The sequence below is a fragment of the Triticum aestivum genome, chromosome 7D (assembly GCF_018294505.1).
Source record: "Triticum aestivum cultivar Chinese Spring chromosome 7D, IWGSC CS RefSeq v2.1, whole genome shotgun sequence".
In the NCBI taxonomy this organism is placed as follows: domain Eukaryota; kingdom Viridiplantae; phylum Streptophyta; class Magnoliopsida; order Poales; family Poaceae; genus Triticum; species Triticum aestivum.
Genome location: NC_057814.1, coordinates 26,709,733 through 26,731,216, shown reverse-complemented (window position 1 = coordinate 26,731,216; position 21,484 = coordinate 26,709,733). Strand labels below are relative to the sequence as shown.

General features: G+C 46.8%; 1 protein-coding gene across 1 annotated transcript; it reads left to right on the top strand.

Annotated features, from left to right (window-relative positions):
* The first annotated feature begins 18,131 nt into the window (after window positions 1–18,131).
* On the top strand, window positions 18,132–21,233 carry LOC123167297 (probable receptor-like protein kinase At4g39110). The gene has a single exon (XM_044585135.1). The coding sequence runs from the start codon at window positions 18,386–18,388 to the stop codon at window positions 20,918–20,920; it is 2,535 nt and encodes an 844-aa protein (XP_044441070.1). The 5' UTR covers window positions 18,132–18,385; the 3' UTR covers window positions 20,921–21,233.
* The last annotated feature ends 251 nt before the right edge of the window (window positions 21,234–21,484 follow it).

The window sequence follows — 21,484 nt, the reverse complement described above, 5'->3', positions numbered from 1 at the left end:
GAGGTCTCATACCTCTCGACACGGGCATGAGTATGAAATACCAATTTCAACTCTTAGAACATCTTATATGCTCTGTGGCATTCAAAACATTTTTGAAGTCCCGGTTCTAAGCCGTAAAGCATGGTGCACTAAACTATCAAGTAGTCATCATACTGAGCTTTTGTCAAACGTTCATAACGTCTGCATCTGCTCCTGCAATAGGTCTGTCACCTAGCGGTGCATCAAGGACATTATACTTCTATGCAGCAATGAGGAAAATCCTCAGATCACGGATCCAATCCGTATCATTGCTACTAACATCTTTCAACTTAGTTTTCTCTAGGATCATATCAAAAATAAAACAGGGGAGCTAAACGCGAGCAATTGATCTACAACATAGATATGCAAATACTACCAGGACTAAGTTCATGATAAATTAAAGTTCAATTAATCATATTACTTAAGAACTCCCACCTAGATAGACATCCCTCTAATCATCTAAGTGATCACGTGATCCAAATCAACTAAACCATAACCGATCATCACGTGAAATGGAGTAGCTTTCAATGGTGAACATCACTATGTTGATCATATCTACTATATGATTCACGCTCGACCTTTCGGTCTCAGTGTTCCGAGGCCATATCTGCATATGCTAGGCTCGTCAAGTTTAACCTGAGTATTCTGCGTGTGCAAAACTGGCTTGCACCCGTTGTAGATGGACGTAGAGCTTATCACACCCAATCATCACGTAGTGTCTGGGCATGACGAACTTTGGCAACGGTGCATACTCAGGGAGAACACTTTTATCTTGAAATTTAGTGAGAGATCATCTTATAATGCTACCGTCAATCAAAGCAAGATAAGATGCATAAAAGATAAACATCACATGCAATCAATATAAGTGATATGATATGGCCATCATCATCTTGTGCTTGTGATCTCCATCTCCGAAGCACCGTCATGATCGCCATCGTCACCGGCGCGACACCTTGATCTCCATCGTAGCATCGTTGTCGTCTCGCCAATCTTATGCTTCTACGACTATCGCTACCGCTTAGTGATAAAGTAAAGCATTACAGGGCGATTGCATTGCATACGATAAAGCGACAACCATATGGCTCCTGCCAGTTGTCGATAACTCGGTTACAAAACATGATCATCTCATACAATAAAATTTAGCATCATGTCTTGACCATATCACATCACAACATGCCCTGCAAAAACAAGTTAGACGTCCTCTACTTTGTTGTTGCAAGTTTTACGTGGCTGCTACGGGCTTAGCAAGAACCGTTCTTACCTACGCATCAAAACCACAATGATAGTTCGTCAAGTTAGTGTTGTTTTAACCTTCTCAAGGACCGTGCGTAGCCACACTCGGTTCAACTAAAGTTGGAGAAACTGACACCCGCCAGCCACCTGTGTGCAAAGCACGTCGGTAGAACCAGTCTCGCGTAAGCGTACGCGTAATGTCGGCCCGGGCCGCTTCATCCAACAATACCGCCGAACCAAAGTATGACATGCTGGTAAGCAGTATGACTTATATCGCCCACAACTCACCTGTGTTCTACTCGTGCATATGACATCTACGCATAAAACCTGGCTTGGATGCCACTGTTGGGGAACGTAGTAATTTCAAAAATTTCCTACGCACACGCAAGAACATGGTGATGCATAGCAACGAGAGGGGAGAGTGTTGTCTACGTACCCTCGTAGACCGTAAGCGGAAGCGTTATATCAACGCGGTTGATATAGTCGTACGTCTTCACGATCCAACCGATCCAAGTACCGAAAGCACGGCACCTCCGAGTTCTGCACACGTTCAGCTCGGTGACGTCCTCGCCTTCTCGATCCAGCAAGAGGGGCGAAGTAGTAGATGAGTTCCGGCAGCACGACGGCGTGGTGACGGTGTTGGTGAAGAACAATCTTCGCAAGGGCTTCGCCTAAGCACTACGAAAACTATGACGGAGGATAAACTAGAGGAGACGGGGTTGCCGGCACACGGCTTGATGTTTCTTGATGTGTCTTGGGTGCTAGCCCTACCCCTCAATTTATATGTTGAGCCTTGGGGTCGAAACTTGGAGTAAAAGCCTCCACAAAGTCGGTTTCACCCGAAAGGCAAGAGTCCTTCTCGGACTCCAGGGCCAGACGCCAGGGTTCCCGGCGTCTGGACCCAGACGCCAGGGACCCTGGCGTCTGGCCCCTGGACTCCGCAAAACTTCCTTTTTGTGCTTTCCAAAAACCTCGTGGGCTTTCCCCCTTGGCCCAGATAAAGTGTTCTCGTGCCCAAACATTTCGGGAAACATCCGGAACCCCTTCCGATGGATTCCGGAACCTTTCCGGAGATCAAACACTACTATCCACATATCAATCTTTACTTCCGGACCATTCCGGAGTTCCTCGTCATATCCGTGATCTCATCCAAAACTCCGAACAACATTCGGTCACCAACATACATAACTCATAGTACTATATCGTCAACGAACGTTAAGCGTGCGGACCCTACGGGTTCGAGAACTATGTAGACATGACCGAGACACCTCTCTTGTCAATAACCAATAGAGGGACCTGGATGCCCATATTGGCTCCTACATATTCTACGAAGATCTTTATCGGTCAGACCGCATAACAACATACGTTGTTCCCTTTGTCATCGGTATGTTACTTCCCCGAGGTTCGATCGTAGGTATCTCAATACCTAGTTCAATCTCGTTACCGGCAAGTCTCTTTACTCGTTCCGTAATACATCATCCCGCAACTAACTCATTAATTGCAATGCTTGCAAGGCTTATAGTGATGTGCATTACCGAGTGGGCCCAGAGATACCTCTCCGACAATCGGAGTGACAGATCCTAATCTCGAAATACGCCAACCCAACAAGTACCTTCGGAGACACCTGTAGAGCACCTTTATAATCACCCAGTTACGTTGTGACGTTTGGTAGCACACAAAGTGTTCCTCCGGTAAACGGGAGTTGCATAATCTCATAGTCATAGGAACATGTATAAGTCATGAAGAAAGCAATAGCAACATACTAAACGATCAACTGCTAAGCTAACGGAATGGGTCAAGTCAATCACATCATTATCCTAATGATGTGATCCCATTAATCAAATGACAACTCTTTGTCTATGGCTAGGAAACATAACCATATTTGATCAACGAGCTAGTCAAGTAGAGGCATACTAGTGACACTCTGTTTGTCTATGTATTCACACATGTATCATGTTTCCGGTTAATACAATTCTAGCATGAATAATAAACATTTATCATGATATAAGGAAATAAATAATAACTTTATTATTGCCTCTAGGGCATATTTCCTTCACTATTCACCCACGATCTCCACTTCTCAGTACGTGGGTGACACGTGTCAAGCGAATGAGAAGGGTCAGGGGCACGTTCGTCCAAATTCTTCGGGCGAACAGTTTTTCACCGTGGCTATAAATACCCCTCCCCTTCCTCACTACTCTTTTACTCCGCTCGACCTCACTCCAGCTCGAGCTTCTCAAACCCTAGCGCCGCTGCTACTTCATCGTCGCCGGTGAGGAAGAGCTTCACTGCCTCGACCTCGTCGCCGCCGTACTCGCGCCGGCCGCGGATTTCTTCACTCCGCCGCCGCCGTAGCTGTCTTCCTCTGCCGAGTTAGGGCGTGGAAGATCTGTACTGACGAACTTCACATCTCCACTTCCCAGTTCGTCGTGTTCTTCATCCAGGGTAATTAAAAGCTACTTTTACTACCCTCTTTGATTCAAATGATTTCTACAAAATCTTCAAAGGTGTTTTTCTTCAAATCTTCACACACTTAACACCTCACATGTCATCTGTTCTTGATTCGTTTCTCTAAGCAACAATTTTTCTTCAAGATTCCTAAATTGTGTGGATCTTCGATCTATACAACTCTGGAACCTAAGACAAAAACGCTTAGTGAAATTCTTCAAGACTCATCTGGTCAAATTCCTCAAACTTGTTCTTTTTGAAAAACCTTCTGAGAACGCATATGACCTCTCCAAATTCCTCGCAACTATACTCTGTTCACAGGTACTCATGTCCGCTGCTGAACCACTAGGTTCTCATCAACTTAACTCATTTGCAGCATTCCTCGAAGAAAAGTTGCATACTTCTTCAGAGAATTCCATTGTTCAAATTCCTCATCTGAAGAAAATGGCTGATGGAAAGAAGCCACAAAAAGGAGGAAAGAGGCCTGAAATCAATACTGCCTTTGTGATCCCCGATGACATATACAAAGATTATTGCACTCCTGATGAGGCCAAGTTTGGTAAGGAGGACAAAATCAGCGCAAGGTGCGCATCCAGAGGATAGAGAGGAGATGGGCAAGAGAATGGAGGGAGTACAGGTATGTAACTCCCAAGTACATGAAGAAATTCGCACTCAATCCTCCATGCCCAAGACCTCCATTGGCACCTGGCCAAGAAGCAGATCCCACTAGCCTCAAGCGCGGTGAGGATTATCCTGATGAATGGGCCAAGCGCCAGGCCAAGTTGGCTAGACAAGCCAGAGAAGCAGTGAGGAAATTCAACGAAGACTCTGCTGCTGCTGCTGCCACTGCTGAGGCCTCTGCTAGCAAGCCGAAAAAGGCCATGGCAAAGAAGCCTGCGCATAAGCCAAGTGCTTCACCTTCAATGCCCTCAAGGACAAGTTCCTCAGCAATGCCCTCACGGCCAGAATCTTCAAAGCCCTCACGGCCAACTCCTCATGCTGCTCCCGCTCCAAAGTCCTCAGCTCCTCCGCCAAAGTCTTCGGCTGCTCCGACTAAATCCTCAGCACCTGTGCATCTCGCCACGTGCCAAAGGACTGCAGGCATATCTATTGCCTCAGGAGCCTCTGCAAGTTCCTCAGCTGCTCCAAGTTCCTCAGCTGGCCCCTCTCTGCTGAAGAAGAAAACCACTGCTGGGCGAGGTCCTCGACCAAGTCCTCACAAGAAGCAGGTTGCTTTCCAAGTGCCCTCTGATGATGATGAATCTGATGATGAAGAACTTGTTGAAATCATCAGAGACAGACAAGTCAAGGCCGCTAGTTCCAAAGGAAGCAATGTGCCACTGCTTATGGATCCGAAGCTGATCCTAGACTGCATTGACCTATGGCACAAGGATCCCAACACCCCTTTGCCTGAGATGAACCTCACACCAGGTCAAAGTCATGTTTTGACTGCCTTCATTGAAGAAGAGAAATGGAAATTTGAGAAGGCAAGGCAGCTGAAGAAAGCTCAGTACAGGAAGGAGCGCTTCCTCAAGAAAAATGTTGTCTCTATGACAACTGAAGATCTAGTGAAGATCCAGGCTGAAATCAAAGGCCTCGGCGATGACTTCAATGCTGACTATGCTGATTGGCAAGAAGCCAAGGTCAGGTTTGTAAAACTGACTGAGAAATTCACTTCAAAGGTTGCAGCTCCATTGCAACCAGAAATTCCTCAAGCCGAAGCATCTGCTCAACCAACTGAAGAGCACGCCAGCACCGCTGATGAAAATCTGGCTGCTGAAGAAAATGTGAGTTCCAGGGCTGATGACTGCATTCCAGCCGCTGAAGAAATTGCCAGAGCATCCACTAGTGGTGCGCTTGAAGAAAATGAAGAAGTCGGGGCAACTGCATCAGTTGTGCCTGAAGAAAATGCACCAAATTCCTCTGCTCCTCCTGCGCCTACCCCAACTCCTATCCTTCGATCTGCATCAGATGTGAAAAAGACCAAGGCTGCTGAGCGTGCAGTGGTGAGGAAAAGGAAAGCATCAGCTTCATCAGATTCTTCAGCACCGAAGAAGATGAAGAAATTGACAAGCTCATTTGCAAATCCAATTGATGCTGCTCCTGTTTCCAGCATACCATCAAAGGAAATCGTCCCTTTTGATGAAGACTATGTGATCCCAAGTGGATCTGATGAAGACATTCCCTCTGCTGCTTCCTCAGAGCAGATGGATGAAGAAATTGAAGCGGACGCAATCCCTTCAACTCCAATTGCCTCCTCGCCCATGCCTCAGTTCACAACTGAAGAGGCCGGCGTTGAGGAATTGGATGAACAAAATTCTGACGTGGACATTGGGAGTACTACTCCATTGATGAATGATAACTTTTGGGAAAGTCAGCATCTCAACTATCCTCTGTTCACGCCATTGCAACAAATCCCTCAGTCCCCTGCACAAACTGTTCAAATGCGCTCTGAAGAAAATCAACCCACTGCATCTGTTCATGAAGAAATTCCAGCCGCTAGTGCTAAAGAAACTGCTGCTGCTGAATCATTGAAGATACAGACTGCCACTGAAGATGAACCAGAAATTCCTCAGCCTGAAGAACCTGAGATTGCGATTCCCGAGGTTGTGATGCAACTGACTGACACTCCTCAACCCAAGCCAAAGGATCCATTCTCCAGGAAGCAAAAATTCAAGACTAATGATTTCTTCGGCGAGCATGTATTCTTCACTGATTACAACCCCTATGACTCTGCTCGCATTAGGAAGAGGCGTTTCTGGACTGCCAGCCAGGCAAATTTCTATTCCTCAGTGCTGTTCAACAAAGACAAAGTCTTCGATCATGAGCACATTCCTCACGTGGATATGGAATCTCTGCCGTGCTTCGCGCCAGTCCTCAGTGTTCTTCACGACGCTGGACTATTAAATTTCTGCACTGACATCTGTGATTGGAATGAAGAACTCATTCTTCAATTTTTGCAACTCTGCACATCACCGGAGACTCTGAAGATGTGAATTCATGGGTGCTGGACTGGATGACTGAAAACACTCACTACAAGGCACCAGCTACTGAATTGCTTCATGCTTTACCTCTCAGTCCTCCCCTTGAAGCTGCTCGTTGCATGTACTAAGAGCCTGAGCTTACAGGCCACTATATGCAAGTGCTGATGAAGCCATTGAAGCCAGGTCAGGCCCCAAGGACCAAATTCCTCATGAAGGAATTGTTATATGTGCCTCGGACTGTCTATCGCATTCTGACGAAGACATTGAGTCCTATCAAGGGCCACGACTCGAATGAAGAAGAATTCATTGGCATCATGAAGAATCTGTTTTTCAATATCATACATGGTGTTCCCGTCAACTTCCATGATTCCTTCATGAGGACTCTGGCCAATGTCGCAATGTCACCATTTGAGTTGAAGCCTTACGCACCGTGGATTATGAGATTCATCAGAACAAGGTCTTCACTCAACTACAAGGCTGATTTTCAGAATCACCTCAGCTACTTGCCCCCGATTGAAGTCCTCAAACGGACATTTTCCTCAGCTGATGACAAGGGCAAGGCTACTGCTGTTATAGATGAAGGCATTCGTCCATTGGATGGTCAATTTCGCAAGGCTGCATCCTACTCCACCAATGACGACTCTGCCACTCATGACTCTGCCGCCAACGCAACCAAGCCAAATCCTCAAGGCACAGCTCCCAGGGTGATGACTGATCGTGACCTTCTCCTCAGTCTTCACCAGAAGGTTGATCGCAATCACAAATGGGTCAAGCGTCAGTTTGGTTCAATTCTTCACAATATGACTGCTACCCAGAATGCAGTGAAGAAAAACAATTACTACCTTCATGAAACCCTCAACCGTACCTGGGCTGTTCTGTCTCACATTTATAGAGAAGAAGATCTGAAGAAAATGGGTCTCAAGGAAGATTTTGACTGGTCTGCTCCTCCACCGAAGAAGTACAAGAAGGTCAAGGTTCCTTCCTTGGTGGCCAGCTCCTATTCTCCATCGCGCGACACCGACGAGCATGAAGACTTGGACGACACTGCGGCAGGCCCTACATCAACAAACGACCCCAACAACGCTGGCGCTCCTTCATCAACTTGATATTATTCAGGGGCGTTAGTCCTCATTTTTCGACCCTTTTGGTCATTCGATGACAAAGGGGGAGAAATTTGAGTTAGTCTTCAAGCGGGTCTATCTTATATGGGCGTTTTTTTATAAGTTACAACTCTCGTTCTTCTGATGACTTTGCTGGATCGAGTTGTAAACTTAAACTCTATGGTGGCCTGATACTTTTGCTGTGATTTTCTGCATGCTTATGCCTCATTAACGTTAATGCACGCATGCTGAATTACATCAGTCACCATATTTCATCATGCATTTTCAAATTCTTCATATTATATGTCAAATGCGTGTATGAATTACAAGATATAGGGGGAGATCTCCATGATTCTACTCTTCAAGTGTGCATTGCTTCAAAAGCAAATTCCTCACTATGCACATCTTCAGGGGGAGTTCTTCTATATCTTGCAATCAAATTCCTCAATATCAGTATTTACACTTCATATGATTATCCCCGTTGAAAACTTAACCTATATTGTCATCAATCACCAAAAAGGGGGAGATTGTAAGTGCATCTAGTGCCCCTTAGTGATTTTGGTGTATTGAAGACTTATAGGTTAAGGGACTAATGTGTTTATGAGTGTACACAGGTCTATAAGTCCATGAGGAGTTTGATATTTACAGAGAAAGTCGACCCCTAAAAATGAAGTTCTTCAACTGAAGACTTTGGACTTCTGAAGACTTTCTGAAGACTTTGAAAGTGAAGAAATTGGTGTGACCTTGAAGACTTGGCATTCATTCGAGGAACATGGAGCGTGAAGACTTTTGTTTTCGTAGTTTCATTTTCTCTTTCTTGAGTCATAGGAAACACCGTACTGTTAAAGGGGGTCAAGGAAATACTAAGGAAAAATTTCCATGTGATGCTCAACTCAAAATCCTACACCTACCAATCCCTTCGAGTGAAGCCATTGGAAATCTCACACAGTTCAGTCATATTCTTCGGTGAAAGAGACGAAGTTCTTCTGGTCTCTGAGGAATTTGTTCTGACTGAGGAGTTAGGAATTCGCCAATGCGGATTGCCTACACAGTGAGGAACATGATAGCCCTGAGGAATTTGAGCCTCAAATTTCCGACAGTTGCTGTGCTACGCGCCAGCTGTCCCAAAATATCTTATCCACCTAACGGTCATATCATTGAAGGGCATTTATGTCTTATCATGTCGGGCTGCTCCCTAGGCTATAAATAGCCGCCCCCTACAACCACTAGATGGTTGGCTGCTCCGAGAGAAACTGACACTTGTCATTTGAGAGCATCCCATCCTCCGAGGACTTTGAGCGAAAATCATCGAGTGAGGAAAACCCAAACCCAAACACCTACAAACCCAAAGTGATTGAGCGTCACTGAAGAGATTGATCCTGTGTGGATCCGATGCTTGTTACCATTGAAGACTGTGCTTCTTCCAAACGGTTAGGCATCATGGCCTAGAGCATCCAAGAGGAAATTGTGGATCGCCGAGTGACCGAGTTTGTGAAGGTTTGGAAGTCACCTGAAGACTTACCACGAGTGATTGGGCGAGGTCTGTGTGACCTTAGCTCAAGGAGAATATGGTGAGGACTGTGTGTCCGGGACTGTGTGTCCTCAGGTTTAAATACCTAGCCGCTCCAACCAGATGTACAACTGAGACAACAGTTGGAACTGGTCTACCAAATCATTGTCTTCACCAAGCTTACTGGTTCTATTTCCTCAACTCTTTCATTTCCTCATAACTGTGTTGTGTGCTTGTTCATATCTGTGTTTGAAGACCTTGACTGAAGACTTTCTCAATTTCCTCAGTTCAATTTCTTCAGTCTGTTTGTCTTCATCCTGTGTTTACGCTTTCTGTACTCTGTGCCTTGTCTTCATCTCATCATGATGACTATGCCTATGTTTTGTTATGTTAACTTTTGAGTACTTATTCCGCTGCAAGTAGTTCTTCGCTAAGGAATTTCCTCACCCGCAAATTCCTCAGTGAAGAATTCATAAAAATCGCCTATTCACCCCCCTCTAGTCGATATAACGCACTTTCAGACAGCCTATCCCAGATAAGCTTAGCAGTTTCCAAAGCACTCACTCTTCCATACTGCCCTTTGCTCAGATGGCCACATATGATGTTCTTCGCTTGTGAATCGAGTTGCTTGAATCTCTTCACATCAGTAGCGTTCAGAGAAGGTGAGACTGAGGGAACACCATTTTCCACAACATACCAGAGATCGTTATCAATTGCCTTAAGATGCATTCGCATCTTATTCTTCCAGTAGGGGTAGTCCGTCCCATCAAAGGTAGGACACCCAGCAGAGACCTTGATCATACCTGCGGTCGACATAACTAAAACTCCAGGCGGATAAACCAAAATCACACAGAACAAGGGAGTACCTTGCTCTGATACCAATTGAAAGTGCGTTATATCGACTAGAGAGGGGTGAATAGGCGATTTTTATGAATTCTTCACTGAGGAATTTGCGGGTGAGGAAATTCCTTAGCGAAGAACTACTTGCAGCGGAATAAGTACTCAAAAGTAAACATGACAGAACACAAGCATGGTCATCGTGATGAAATGAAGACAAGCACAGAGTACAGAAAGCGTAAACACGGGATAAAACAGGAAAACACAGGATGAAGACAAACAGACTGAAGAAATTGAACTGAGGAAACTGAGAAAGTCTTCAGTCAAAGTCTTCAAACACATATATGAACAAGTGCACAACACAGCAATGAGGAAATGAAAGAGTTGAGGAAATAGAACCAGTAAGCTTGGTGAAGACAATGATTTGGTAGACCAGTTCCAACTGCTGTCTCAGTTGTACGTCTGGTTGGAGCGGCTAGGTATTTAAACCTGAGGACACACAGTCACGGACACACAGTCCTCACCGTATTCTCCTTGAGCTAAGGTCACACAGACCTCGCCCAATCACTCGTGGTAAGTCTTCAGGTGACTTCCAAACCTTCACAGACTCGGTCACTCGGCGATCCACAATTCCTCTTGGATGCTCTAGACCATGACGCCTAACCGTCTGGAAGAAGCACAGTCTTCAAAGGTAACAAGCGTCGGATCCACGCAGGATCAATCTCTTCAGTGATGCTCAATCACTTTGGGTTTATAGGTGTTTGGGTTTGGGTTTTCCTCACTCGATGATTTTCGCTCAAAGTCCTCGGAGGATGGGATGCTCTCAAATGACAAGTGTCAGTTTCTCTCGGAGCAGCCAACCAGCTAGTGGTTGTAGGGGGCGGCTATTTATAGCCTAGGGAGCAGCCCGACATGATAAGACATAAATGCCCTTCAATGATATGACCGTTAGGTGGGTAGATCTTTTGGGACAGCTGGCGCGTAGCACAGCAACGGTCGGATATTTGAGGTTCAAAATCCTCAGGGCTATCATGTTCCTCACTGTGTAGACAATCCGCACTGGCGAATTCCTAACTCCTCAGTCAGAACAAATTCCTGAGAGACCAGAAGAACTTCGTCTCTGTCACTGAAGAATATGACTGAACTGTATGAGATTTCCAATGGCTTCACTCGAAGGGATTGGTAGGTGTAGGATTTTGAGTTGAGCATCACATGGAAATTTTTCCTTAGTATTTCCTCGACCCCCTTTAATAGTATGGTGTTTCCTAAGACTCAAGAAAGAGAAAAATGAAACTACGAAAACAAAAGTCTTCACGCTTCATGTTCCTCGTATGAATACCAAGTCTTCAGGGTTACACCAATTTCTTCACTTTCAAAGTCTTCAGAAAGTCTTCAGAAATCCAGAGTCTTCAGTCGAAGAACTTCATTTTTAGGGGTCGACTTTCTCTGTAAATATCAAACTCCTCATAGACTTATAGACATGTGTACACTCACAAACGCATTAGTCCCTTAACCTATAAGTCTTCAATTTACCAAAACACTAAGGGGCACTAGATGCACTTACAAGAAGTACCGCTGCCAACTACAAACTTTGTCCTATGGAAAAAGGCTGATTGCACTTTCATCAGTCCTTTCCAGAAAGGCGAATCAGTTGGTCTCACCGTCACCTGTGATAAGGTCTTAGAGTGAAGGTACTTATTACGCAGAATTTGGGCCCATGTGGCATCGGTCTCTACCAATAACTTGTACAGCCATTTGCTGAGCAAGCATCTATTCTTCACCTCTAAATTTTCAATGCCCAGACCACCTTGGTCCCTTGGCCTGCAAATGATGTCCCACTTAGCAAGACGGTATTTCCACTTTAATTCATCACTTTGCCAGAAGAAACGCAATCGATAGAAGTCCAATCTTTTCCGTACCCCTACTGGTACTTTGAAGAAGGACAAGAGAAACATTGGCATACTCGTGAGCACCGAATTAATAAGGATTAGTCAGCCTCCGTATGACATAAGTTTGCCCTTCCAGCAACTTAGTTTCTTTTCAAATCTATCTTCTATGCACTTCCACTCTTTGTTGGAGAGCTTGCGATGATGAATCGGAATGCCCGGATAAGTAAAAGGCAACGTTCCAATTTCACATCCGAAGAGTTGCTTGTAAGCTTATTATTCTTCTTTAGCCCTCCCAAAGCTTCTTGTTCTTCTTTAGTGACGAACAACGTGGATTTGGCCCTTGCAGCCAGCCAATTTAGAGTGTCCAAGGGACATTTTTCTCTCGCATGTTGCGAGACAAGGCGGATCCTATTATTTCTATAGATTGGGAATAGCAATCAAATGTGTAGCACCCACACACCTAATCTTCTATATGGGCCGACCGATTTCAGGTTATTCCCCAACTGGTTTTGAGAAGGTTCTAGAACCTTCCTGGAGCCGTATTTTTTTCCTTTTTTTCTTTTTTTGATTGGTTCTCTCTCTCTCTCTCTCTCTCTCTCTCTCTCTCTCTCTCTCTCTCTCTTCCTTTTTCATTCCTTTCTTTTCATTTTTGTTTTCATTTATCTTTTTTCTATTTTCAAATCACCAACTATTTTTAGAATCAGGAACAAATTTTTGATTAATGAACTTTTTGAAAATTGGAAAAAAAATCAAATTCATTATTATTTAACAGTTGTAAATATTATTTATATTCATGAAAAAAATCAAAATCGTTAACATTGTTTTGGAATCGAGAAAGTTTTTCAAAAAGACAAATATTTTATGAATTCGTAAATATTTTTGGAATTTGTAAACATTTTTTAACTAGTGAACATTTTTGGAAATTAGTGAAAAAGATGCGAACTCACAAGCATTTTTTGAAACTTATGAACTTTTTTGAAAATCATTCAAAAAAATTAATTCACGGAGACATTTCTTTCAAAAAAATTACTTTAAAATTCATGGACCTTTTTTAAAAGTTATGAACATTTTTTGAATTCACGGTCATTTTTCAAATTCAAGATGGGTCGCTGGATGCTATAGGAGACTATCCAGCAACCTGACGCGCTAACTAGGAAGTCCCGTGAGATAAAAGGACCCCTCGCCTCAGGCAGCCTTCGTAAATGGATTACCCCAGTAGGCTAGGTACGTTTCATTTGGTTTATTTGCATTATTTTTCGGCTTATTTTCATTTTATGTCTTTGCTATTTTTATATTTTGAAATATTTTAAATACATATGTAACAAAATTAATTTACATAAATTTTAAAAGAGTTCATCCATATAAAAAATGCTCATGATGTGTAGAAAATTTGTTATATACCAATTTTAGAAAATGTCCATACCATTTATAAAAAGTCCCCTTAACCTTTACAAAGATTTGCACATTTCAAAAAGATGATCATGGTATTTTTAAAATTTAATATAATGTCAGAACATGTTTGCGTGATAAAAAAATGTTTTTGACATATTAAAAAATATTAGTACAATGTATAAAAAATGTTTGCGTGATGTTTTTAAAAAATAGTTCCATTCAAAAAAATGTTCATGACATTCAAAAAATGTCTCACGCCTTTTAAAAATACGTACATGGCATTTAAAAAATGTTTATATGATGCAAAGAAATGTACACGTGATTTGAAGAAAAATCATTTTTAGAAATTGTCCATGATATTTAGAAAATGTTCCAGTGTTTCAGATTAAATGTTTGTCATGTTGTAAAAAAATACTTATGCAGTGTAAAACAAATGGCACATCTAATTTAAAAAATGTTTCATACCATTCTTAATGTGACAAATAAAATAATCACCCTTTATAAAAATAGGTTCGGGACATTTTCTTAACAATGTCTATGAAATGTAGAAAATATGTTAGATTGTATACGAAAAATGTTTCGGCATGTATTTGACAGAAGGTTTGCATGTAAAAAAATGAAGAAAAGTATACAGAGAAGAAGAAGAAAAGCCGAAAATAAAACACTTGATGAAAACCTATAAAAAATATAGAAACAAAAGAAAACAAAAATTGTATGGAAGCTTCTAAAACCAGTCGGAACCGGTCCATAGAAGCCTCCCAAAACTGCCCACATAAGTCGAGAGGAACACGTATATGGGCCGGACCACTTCTACTTGTGCCAAAGGCGAGACAAGTTGTCTCGCAATGAGCGGGCGGCGAGTTATCCCTAAAAAACGGTGTGCCAATTCGTTCGGTGTGAAGGTAGGTGAAGCCTTTATTTATTTATTGGATTTTTGTTTTATTATGTCTTTCCTTAATTTTTCTTCACAAAGAGAAATCTCTGCCGCATTGCTATCCAGTTAAACATGTACCAATGGGCAACTGTTGATCGTGGCCAGGAACCGAGATGCCAGTGATGGCGCGTTCGAGGGATCCTTCTACAGTGTCGTTTGAAGCATTCCACCCAGCTATACTTAAAGCCTTGGCTTGCACAGAGGCTTTCGCGCTGGCTGAGGATCTTGCAATCCATAAGTTGTTCACGACCTTTGATTGTGCAACAGTTATCATGGACATCTAAGAGAAAATGGGAGGTTGGTACAGTGCTACAAATTGGTTAGTTAAAAACGAAGTAAATCATAAATGGTTGGTGTCCTTACTTTTGTTGGTAAACATTCTACCGATGAGCGACTATTTAAGAGAAATCCAGTTATCAATTTTCCTAATCACAAATTGGACGATATTTCGTTTAATGAAACAATTACAATATATCATAAATGATGTCCAAATTTGACAAGAAAAATAAGTAATATAGGCCTCGTTGTTTGCCTCCAATGGACGACCTTTTCACCTCCATATGGCGACACTCTTACTTTTGGAAGCTTTGATTTCCGTTGGGACTTGCTTAGGTGGGCCCATCTAGCTTGGTCGGTTATGTCTTCACACATTGGCGGGCCTCCCACAAACGGCATAGTTGTTATTCTCATTGAGACAGCAGAAGATTAGGTGGTGTAGCTAGCAACATGGTCACAACAATGGTTAGGTCACGGTATGCATGAAGGCCTTATGGCTGATGATGTTGTAGAACGATAAAATTGACACGTCGATGTTCTTGAATAAGTTAAATCGTCTCAATGGGGTGCAACCTAATCATATGTTGGGATATGTGTCGAGGAAGGCTCAATGGTCGAATTAAGTCGTTCCAAACTTTCCAAGGTCGGTGTTGTACTGTTCTACCCGGCATCGATCTAAGGGCCCATTCGGAAGTGCTCCCGCTTCCCAAATGAGCCAGCTTCTCGTGGAGCCAGCGCTGACTAGCTTCTCGCGGGAGCAGGCGGGCGTTCGGCAGCAGAGTAAACAATTTGTGGCACTGTAGCTTCGAGGAAAACTATTCGTGGCGCTGTAGCTTCGAGGAAAACGCTTCGCCAGGCACTTCGGGAGGGCATTCCACGTAATATCGAGCAACTCCTGCTTCTCGTATTCGCGGAGCTGGTCCGACGTTGCTTCTGAAATTTGCACGCAGTCCAGCTAGTTCTCCAGGAGCTGGCTTCTTGAAGCCCTCGCGTTCGGCCAGCTCCTCGCCCGCTTCCAGAGAAGCGCGGAGCTGGAGCACTTCCGAACGGGGCCTAAGTCTCATGGGGACTCCTTGGATCTAAGACTATAGTGCTCCCTGGTCGGGCTAGGAGCTCAAACCCTCCGCACTTGAATTTATTGATGAAGTTGGAGATGAATGAACCTCCACTGCCTTGGCAGGGTTTATATCAAACTTTTTAAAAAAATTGACATCTGAGCACGCACACTTTGTGCCTGTTATTTTGAAGTTAAAAAAATGAATTTGTGCGGCTTGAAAATTTTCAAAATTTTGTGTACATGCACGTATAGCAGTGCAGTATAACGTGCCAAAATTTTGTGTACATGCACGAATGAGCCTCCACTGCCTGTGGTAGGGTTTATATCAAACTTTTAAATAGCGCGCTATAGCGCTGAAATAGCGGCCAAGAGACGAGGTACGCTACGGTACGCGGGATTTCAGGTCGAAGGTGATTGTGAGGCGCTACAGCCTACTTTTTTTTAGAAGGAACAATGCACTTTATTCAAACTCCGAGGTTCAAAGGAATACAAACGTTGGGGGAGGATTACATAACCAAACATGCCGGCCAACCTCGAGCGAGATCGCCATTCTAGCTAATTTGTGAGCCTCCTCATTACATGTTTGCTGCTCATGGCATATTGCACATGCCAAAAACTTGCTATAATCTCACGAAGAATCATGCTATAATCTTCTCTGTTGTTTTCCATGTGCAGATCATTTACCAGCTCCAAGCAATCCGAAGCAACTCCAAGAGCAAAAGCTTCTCTGCAAGCATATGCTTCAATCATCACTGGACTCATTACCCCTTCAAATACAACAGCAGAAGCGCCCAGAAATTTTTCATCTTCATCTCGGCCTAACCAACCCAGCTGCTCCCCTGTTCGCCGATTTGGCTAAAGCCCCATCTGCATTCAGCTTTGCTTCTCCATTCGCAAACTCCCCTTTCTGGCTGTTGTCCCGCATGCTTAGCTGGTGTTTTTGGCTCCCTAATTTCGTACAGAAATCTGCTGATAAAGTGGTGTGTGGACAACGGACTATGACACTCGTTCTCATGAATCACCTTGCGTCTTCGCTACAGCCTACTTAGCGCTAAATATCATCAGCGAGCAGATAGCGTTAGGGTCCCGCCGGCGGCCAAATTTTTTTCGGCCCAAATCGAAACACCCGAGCGGGCCAAAGCCCAAAATCGTACCAATACGCCCCCCTACTCCTCCTCGGAAAAAAAAACAACCCTACTCCAGTCCCCTCCTCTCTCGAGCCACTAGCGGCGGCCACCGGTTGTGGACGGCGACGGCGGGCTGAGCAACCGCCGGCCTCCCCTTCCCCAGGCCGCCGGCCTCGGCTTAGCTCCAGCAGCACCCGACAACGAGCTCAGCCTCCACACATCACAAGGTAAGCTTAGCATGTTGCTGACCATGGCAGTATGGCTGTTGATGTCAGTAGGATTCAGTTGATTGTTCCTTAACAGTAATAGGTTGCACATTTCTCTAAGGCTGCAGAGAGCATAGGCTTGGAGGTTGGGGATCAGTAGGATTTTCTCAGGTCTGGTGGCATCATGCCATGTGAACCCAACTATCATCACAAGTTGTAATTTTCAGATTAATTGCTATGTGGCACCATGCGATTCAGGCAAAAAATTCAAATCGATTGCTATGTGGTATGTCCGTATGTGGGAGAGTACAAATGTAAAAAAATTATTCAGTAAGCAATGGTGGACTAATCAAGGGAGAGTGTTATATAGTCTATGGCAAGTCATCAATTTTATCCATCTACCATGAAGTATTATTTCTTCACGTGTCTTCTCTATTGTCTTCTTATTTTCATCTTCTCACTTATTTAGCTTGCTAACCATGGCTTAACAGTTGGACTTTTGTTAACCTAGGATAATTTCCTATGTAGACACTAAACTGGACTAGCTGGGGCCTTGCGTAAGATTAATTTATTCATATGAACATTGCAATTTGATCATCAACTGACTACCAAGAGATTCTCAAGCGAACAAGAGTTGGTAAGACAGCTATTTCTAACAGTTTTTCTTAATCCCCGCAGGAAAAAAAAACAGTTTTTCTTAATGTCTTGCTAAGTTGATTAAGACTTCGTTATGTCTCGGCCGATGCTATATTCATGAGATCTTACATTGAGATCCATGCAAAAATTTCTTTTCAATTCTGTTTTCTTTATACATGTTATGTCACTCGACTGAGACTTGCAGTGGAGTCCTTGCCACACCTTTTTTCTTAGTATGAATGGCTGGTTTCACAATGGGTGATGAAAGATAACCTCAAAACTAGCACAAGCTCCAATCATGGTCACCGTCGATCGTTCAGCCAGCAGCAACAAAGACAAGCTCCAAGAATAGCCATGTCCAGTTGGTCTCGTGCAGAATGACTTGCGTCAATGGTGGACGAGCCCCCAAACATAGCACGCCGACGCCCGGGTCAAACCGGCTTAAACTTGGCATGGCGCCACCCACCACCGCTTAACCCCCGCCCATTTCTCCCTCCCCCTCAAGTCTCCTCCGCCCCCTTCCCTCTCCTCCGATTGGCCCCGCCCAACCAGAGAGAGGGCGAGAGGGCGCCACCCCAGCCAGGCCCAGGCCACCACAATAACAAAAATCAGCACGACGACGTCCCCGGCGTCGGGCGCTGCGCGTCGAGGTGGCGGCGGCGGCCGCGGTGTCGACTTGAGCGGCGGCACAACGGCAGCGTGGGGGTGAGGGTGACGAGGAGAAGCACCGCGCCCAAGATGGTGCGCCGCGGGGCGCTCCCGCTTGCGCTGCTGGCCGTGCTCGCGACGCTGACGGCCGTGGCGGGGCAGGGGAAGCCGGTCACGGACAACGGCTCGGGCGGCGGGGCGGGGCCAGCCAAGTTCACGCCCAAGGACGCCTTCTACATCGACTGCGGCGGCACGGCCGCCGCCGACACCAAGGACGGCAAGTCCTTCAAGACCGACGCGGAGGCCAACAGCCTGCTCTCCGCCAGGGACAACATCAAGGTCGCCGACGACAAGGCCGACGTGCCGTCGCACCTCTACCGCTCCGCGCGGGTCTTCAAGGAGGAGGCCGTCTACAACTTCCCGCTCACGGCCCCCGGCTGGCACTTCATCCGGCTCTACTTCTTCCCCATCAAGAGCGGGGAGGCCGACCTCGCGGCGGCCACGTTCGACGTGAGCACCGCCGTCAACGTCCTTCTCCATGGCTTCACCCCCGAGGCGAAGGCGGTCATGAAGGAGTACATCGTAAACGCCACGGAGAACAAGCTCGAGCTCAAGTTCACCCCGCAGTCGGGCTCGGCGTTCATCAACGCCATCGAGGTCGTCAACGCCCCCGACGAGCTCATCAGTAAGACGGCCCTGACGGTGTCGCCGCTAGCCGAGACAAGCGGGTTGTCAGAGGCTGCGTACCAGGTGGTGTGCCGGCTCAACGTCGGTGGCCCGCCCATCGGCCCCGTGAACGACACGCTCGGCCGGCAGTGGGAGGACGACGAGAAGTACCTGAACCCCAAGGAGGCCGGGACGGAGGTGTCGGTGCCGACGAGCGCGATCAAGTACCCCGACGCGTTCCCGGCGACCAAGCTCGTGGCACCCACGGCGGTGTATGCGACCGCCCGCCACATGGCTGAATCCGGCGTCGCGAACCAGAACTTCAACGTGTCGTGGAAGGTGGACGTGGACCCGTCGTTCGACTATCTCGTCCGCCTCTTATTCGCCGACATTATAAGCACGTCCGCCAACGACCTCTACTTCAACGTGTACATCAACGGCCGCAAGGCCATCTCCGCCCTGGACCTCTCCACCATCACCGGCGACCTGGCCGCGCCCTACTACAAGGACTTCGTGGTGAACTCGTCGGTCAATACCGATGGCCACATTATCATCGACGTCGGGCCGCTAGGGCAGGACACGGGCCGCAACGACGCGCTGCTCAACGGCGCGGAGGTGCTCAAGATGAGCAACTCGGTGGGCAGCCTGGACGGCGAGTACGGCGTGGACGGCCGGATGGTGGATGACGGCAGCGGCACCCGCAAAGTGGTGGCGGCCGTGGGGTTCGCCATGATGTTCGGCGCCTTCGCCGGCCTGGGATGCATGGTGGTGAAGTGGCACCGGCGGCCGCAGGACTGGGAGCGGCGCAACAGCTTCTCGTCGTGGCTGCTGCCCATCCACACGGGCCAGTCCTTCAGCAACGGCAAGTCCAAGAGCGGCTACACCTTCTCCTCCACCGCGGGGCTGGGCCACTTCTTCACCTTCGCGGAGATGTCAGAGGCGACCAAGAACTTCGACGAGAGCGCCATCATCGGCGTGGGAGGGTTCGGCAACGTGTACGTGGGCGAGATCAACGACCCCGATGAGGAGGGGTCCAGGATCAAGGTGGCCATCAAGCGCGGGAACCCGTCGTCGGAGCAGGGCATCAACGAGTTCAACACCGAGATCCAGATGCTGTCCAAGCTCCGGCACCGCCACCTCGTGTCCCTCATCGGCTACTGCGACGAGGGCGAGGAGATGATCCTCGTCTACGAGTTCATGCAGCACGGGCCCTTCCGCGACCACATCTACGGCGGCCCCGAGGGCCTGCCCACGCTCTCCTGGAAGCAGCGCCTCGAGATCTGCATCGGCGCCGCCAGGGGCCTCCACTACCTCCACACCGGCACCGCGCATGGGATCATCCACCGCGACGTCAAGACCACCAACATCCTCCTCGACGACAAGTTCGTCGCCAAGGTGGCCGACTTCGGCCTCTCCAAGGACGGCCCCGGCATGAACCAGCTGCACGTCAGCACCGCCGTCAAGGGCAGCTTCGGGTACCTCGACCCGGAGTACTTCCGGTGCCAGCAGCTGACCGACAAGTCCGACGTCTACTCCTTCGGGGTGGTGCTGCTGGAGACGCTGTGCGCGCGGGCGCCCATCGACCCGCAGCTGCCGCGCGAGCAGGTCAGCCTCGCCGAGTGGGGCCTGCAGTGGAAGCGCAAGGGCCTCATCGAGAAGATCATGGACCCCAACCTCAACGGCAAGGTCAACCCGGAGTCGCTCGCCAAGTTCGCCGAGACCGCCGAGAAGTGCCTCTGCGAGTTCGGCAGCGACCGCCTCTCCATGGGCGACGTGCTCTGGAACCTCGAGTACGCGCTGCAGCTGCAGGAGGCCAACCCGCCCGAGGGCGCCACCGACGCCGACGACGCCGACGCCTCCATCGTCTCATCCGCCAGCGGCGTCACCACCGTGCCCGACCAGTCCACCACCTCCGCCAACGAGCTCTTCGCGCAGCTCGCCGACATGAAGGGGAGATGATCCATCGTCTGAATCGATCATCCATCCCTCCATGCGTCGCCGTCAGTCCTCACCGATCGAGCAGCCATGAGCAGCACCGCCGTTGTTCGTCAATCCGTGCGCGCGCCTTCTGCATGCTAGTCCATGCATGCGTCCATGGTGGAACGGATTAAGGAAGGATCCGATCATAACTCAAAACCAAACGAGGCCGATCGAAGAGTGTATATGTGTGTAATGTATGTATGTGTCTCAATCGCGTTTACTGATGCAGAAAATTCCAAAATGTATACCGCAACTGTATGTAAAATCATGGCGTCAATTACACTTTGTCTCACAAAAAGTGTTGATTTTGTTAGCATGCATTCAGCTGGAGCTCATTTCTCTTTTTCCCCGCAAAAGGGGGCTCATTTCTCATAATATCACTGGTAGAAAAAAGGCTTTTAGTCCCGGCTGTGCAACCGGGACTAAATATGCGCGACTAAAAACCCCCCCCTTAGTCGCGCCTCTTACGAACCGCGACTAAAGGCTTTAGTCCCGGTTCTCGTGGCTAACCGGGACTAAAGGCCTCCTCCGCAGGTTTAGGGT

Excerpts from the sequence above, each read along its gene's own strand:
- LOC123167297 (XM_044585135.1), top strand. The coding sequence starts at position 18,386 with ATGGTGCGCCGCGGGGCGCTCCCGCTTGCGCTGCTGGCCGTGCTCGCG.